Genomic DNA, 3,859 nt, shown 5'->3' with positions numbered 1-3,859 from the left:
GAGGCCCGGCGTCCTGCTGGCTGAGGGCACGCGCCTCGAACAGCTGCTGGATGAGGGTGGCCTTCTCCCGCTGCAGCTGGGCGATGCGCGCGCTCTTGGCGGTCACCTCCTGGGTGGGCAGGCAGGGACAGGAGGCAGCGTCAGGAGGCAGCGTCAGGGTCTGCGGCCTCTAGCCCAGCCCCCAGCCTGCCCGCACCTCACCTGGGTGAGGAGCCGGTTGTGCTCCTTCAGCATGAGGACCGTCTGGTGCTGCCAGCCAGGCGCCGAGGGTGGGCCAGGAGCCGGGGCAGGGCACTGGGGCCCCACGGAGGCCGAGGGCAGAGCCTGCGGGAGGGCACAGTCAGGTGGGCCTGGCCTTCTCTGACACAGTTGCGCTACGGCCAGAGGACACTCACCGTGCCAGTGCAGGCTGCGGCCAGCAGCTCCCCCAGGCACCGGGCCACCTCTTGGACCTTGGGCAGTAGGCACCCCAGTGGGCGGGGGCTCCCTGCAGCCTCCAAGTCCTGGAGAGGGGAGGGTGGTCAGAGAGATGGGCTTGCACTGCCCTCGAGGGGTCCCGCCAGCAGGCCGTCACTGCACACGCTTGATATGACAGCGCCTCCCACTGGAGGCCAGGGCGGGGTTCAGGAGGGACGGGACAGCTGTTTCCTGCTCAGAGCCCAGTGGGGGCCAGAGGTGTCCCAGCCCAAGTGGGAGTGGCAGCCACAGCGGCGGGGCGCCTGGGGCAGGGCAGGGGCACTCACGGTGCTGGTGCGGCCCTGGGCCAGACGGTGTCGGCGCTCCTGCACCCGCCGCAGCTGCTGCTGGTACCAGTCACGGCCCTGCGCCATCATCTCCAGGCCCCGCAGCAGCACCTCCTCCTCCTGCTCCAGCTCCGCTGCCTGCTGCAGCTGCACCACAGCGTGGGAGTGCACACATGGTGAGCACATGCATCTGTGCGTGCCCGCGCACTCGCGTGTGCGCACACGGATGCACCTGGCACAATTCTGAGGACGTACCCGTGTGCTTCCCCTCCTCCGGTGGGGGTCCTGGCTCTCAGCCCCTTAGGCTTTCCCAGGTGCTGAGCTCAGCAACCTCGGGGTCTGCCTCTGAGGGGAGCCCGCATTGCCCCACCTCCCTGGACCTTCCGGCCTCCCCGCCTGACCCGGCTCTGCTCAGGTGGTTCACCCAGAGGGAAGAGCTTTTCAGAAGCGAAGGCTGCTCCTGCCTTGGGAGCACCGCCCCCACCCCAGACCCGAGGTGGAGCCCGCTCCTCACCAGGCCACAGTCCGCCCCGTTGGTGATGGTGTGCCTGCGACGATGCTCGCCTCGCGCACGGGGGCCCCGCCGAGCATCCCCTGAGCCTACCTCCAGGGTCCTGCATGCCGCTGTACCTACAGGGGCGCGGTAGGGCCCTGCTTACCCGCAGGCCTGGCTGCCACCCATCCCGGAGCAGGTAAACCTGGGGTCCAGGCCTGCAGGACTCCCCCAAGCCTTTGGTCCTCCCAAACTTACCTGACCTCAGGTCTCAGGCACTGGCTTGGCCTGGCGGGCCGGGGCCTCCTTGTCCCTCCCTCCCACCTGGGTTTGCTGGCAAGCCCCTCCCCCAGCCCAGCTGGGCGCTCTCGGCTCTCATGAACAGAAGCTCCATCCAGTTCTTTCCCGCACCCCCAGCGCCCTGAACTGTGAGAACGTCCTGGGGTCCTAGAGGGTGCCAGGCCTCTGCACCCTCATCTGCACTGGGCCGAGGCACCGGGCTGGTGGGGAGCCCCAGCTTCTGCAGAACCTCTGGCTTGTGTGACCCAGCCATAAGCCAGTGTTCTGAGGGCTCCTGGTGCCACTGAAATGTGAGCCCCGCAGAGGGCCTCCACAGGGGCCACAAGGGCAGGTTGTAGGTCAGCTTCCCTGGGGGCATAAGTGCAACTCCCTACAAGAGGTGGGTATGGAGGGGCCCCTCAGTCCCCAGCACTACCCCCATTATTGTGCCTGGCACCTAGTCTGGAGCTGGTAGGCCCGGTGTACCCAGCAAGGAGCAACTCCAAGGCAGGGCTGAGGGAGAGCACTGGCCGCACCCCTGCCCCAGAGGTGCAGCAGGCAGGCACGGCAGCCCTGAGGCACGTGGCCTGGTCTGCACAATTAAGTCCTTGGTTCCAGATGGTCATGGGCTGGTGACCAGGGGTGACAACAGGCCTAATGCCATCCGGGCCCTGAGCTTTTGCCAACACCTTGGGCCGCCAGCCTGGAGCATGCACCGAATCCCCAGTAGCAAACGGGCAAGGAGGCCCTGAGACCCTGGGCTGGGCGCTTGGAAAGTTGAATGTGGTGGGGAGCTTGGAGCTTCAGATGGGGCACCCCGAGGCCAGGTCTGCCCACCGACCTTGTCTGGGCTTCGGCTTGCCTATAAAGGGTGATGGCCAGAAGCCTGGGGAGTGGCCACGTGGGTGCTGTCCTGTGGTGGGCACGGGTCATGTGGCCTTTGAAGGGTGTGACATGGGGCTGGACAGTGGACCCCAGGCCCGGAGCTGTCCATCGGCCAGTCTGCAGCTAGTTTCAGCAGTACAGCCACCTGGACATGGCTGCCTGTGGGCCAGATCTCACAGGGCGCCCTCACGGCAGGCTCAGAGCTGAATATGGCCAAGGCCGGGGAGCAGTGGTCGGCACCCGCAGGGGCTGAATGGGCCCAGGGGCGTAGGGGCCTCCAGCTCCCTGGGAGCCCCACCATAACGCAGGCCTGTACCCAAGGCAGATGCTGGGGGAAGTCTCAGGTCCCTGGGACTGGGACAGAAGGGGGGCGGGCAGCACGCCAGCCACCCCTTTGCTCTTCCTGGAAACAGGCTGGGTCTTGACAGGTCGTCTTGGGAGATCCTGCCTGTGCGGCCCTGGAGGCGGGGGCTGGGCTGTCAGAATGAGAAGGAACCTCCTCTCCTAACTTGAAAGGTATCTGAGCAGCACACCGAGGTGCTGGAGCCTGGCGACCCAGTGTGGGCGGGCCCTGGGGCCAGGTGTCCCGTCTTGGTATGGGCGGACATTCTAATGGCACAGAGCCTCCCTAACACTAGGCAGGTGTTCCGTGCCCAGCTCAGGCTTCCCGGGGTCGCCCACCCGCCTGGGCCCGGTAGCTTCAAGCCCTGGAGGGGGAGGGGCTGGCCTTACTCCTTAGGCCCTGGGCACACCTCTCCCCTCCAGAATACGAAAGGCTTCCGGGCACCGCCGTCCCTGCAACCTGCGCGACAATAGCTGCTACTTTTTGAATGGGGCCCTCCTCGTGACGTCAGCGCTCGTTAGCATTCGCGGCGCCCATTGGGCGAAGCTGGCCCATCCGCCCCCTGATTGGCCGAGAAGCCGGCAGCCCGGTTTGATTTTTCCCTGCACAAGGTCTCCGGGAGGGGCGGTGGAGGCGCGCGGCGGTCCTGGAGGGCGGGCCGGAGCTCCGCTCGGGTTCCTGGGCCTCGCGGGCGTCCCTTCTCGCTTGCCCCGCCCTCCGCCCTTCCCCGTGTGCGGCCGCAGTCGGCCGCGGTGCCACCTCTCCGAGAGGCGGGGCCTGAGCCCTACCAGAAACTTGCACCAGGGAGCCTTGAGGATAAGAAGGGGGGCTCCTGCCTCTTCTCTCCAGTCCCCTAGGTCCTCCGACAAGTCCTCTTGGCCATAGGCACCGGGACTCGGGGGCCCTTCTCCGTTTTCTTGCACCAGGAGGGCCCCAGGAGGATGAGTGGCTCCCGCCAGCTGGGCGCTTTCTCTCACAGAGGCTTCTCTGTGCCCGTGGCTGCTAGCTCCTCCTCTAGCCCCTGGGGACAGTCTGGCCTGGCCCGCCAGCTGCAGGACAAAGCTACTTTCTCCCTTGCCCCAGATCCCCATCTGATGATTGGTGCCCCTTCCACTG

The 3,859-nt window shown here is 66.7% G+C and overlaps 1 protein-coding gene across 1 annotated transcript in view; it reads right to left on the bottom strand.

Moving 5' to 3' along the window:
- The window catches only part of SAPCD2 (suppressor APC domain containing 2), a 4,637-nt gene extending 803 nt beyond the window's left edge, over nt 1–3,834 (bottom strand). The window contains exons 1-7 of the mRNA XM_027766276.1: nt 3,532–3,834; nt 1,708–1,906; nt 1,258–1,373; nt 744–890; nt 396–503; nt 202–324; nt 6–109 (exon numbers count right to left, since the gene is read on the bottom strand). Coding sequence (XP_027622077.1) covers nt 6–109; nt 202–324; nt 396–503; nt 744–890; nt 1,258–1,373; nt 1,708–1,906; nt 3,532–3,834 — 1,100 coding nt within the window. The remainder of the gene's footprint in view (nt 1–5; nt 110–201; nt 325–395; nt 504–743; nt 891–1,257; nt 1,374–1,707; nt 1,907–3,531) is intronic.
- Nucleotides 3,835–3,859: the final 25 nt, after the last annotated feature.

The sequence above is a fragment of the Tupaia chinensis genome, unplaced genomic scaffold (genome assembly GCF_000334495.1).
Source record: "Tupaia chinensis unplaced genomic scaffold, TupChi_1.0 Scaffold142100_1, whole genome shotgun sequence".
Lineage (NCBI taxonomy): Eukaryota > Metazoa > Chordata > Mammalia > Scandentia > Tupaiidae > Tupaia > Tupaia belangeri.
Note: the sequence above shows the minus strand (reverse complement) of the source record. Positions and strands in the feature narration are given on the sequence as shown.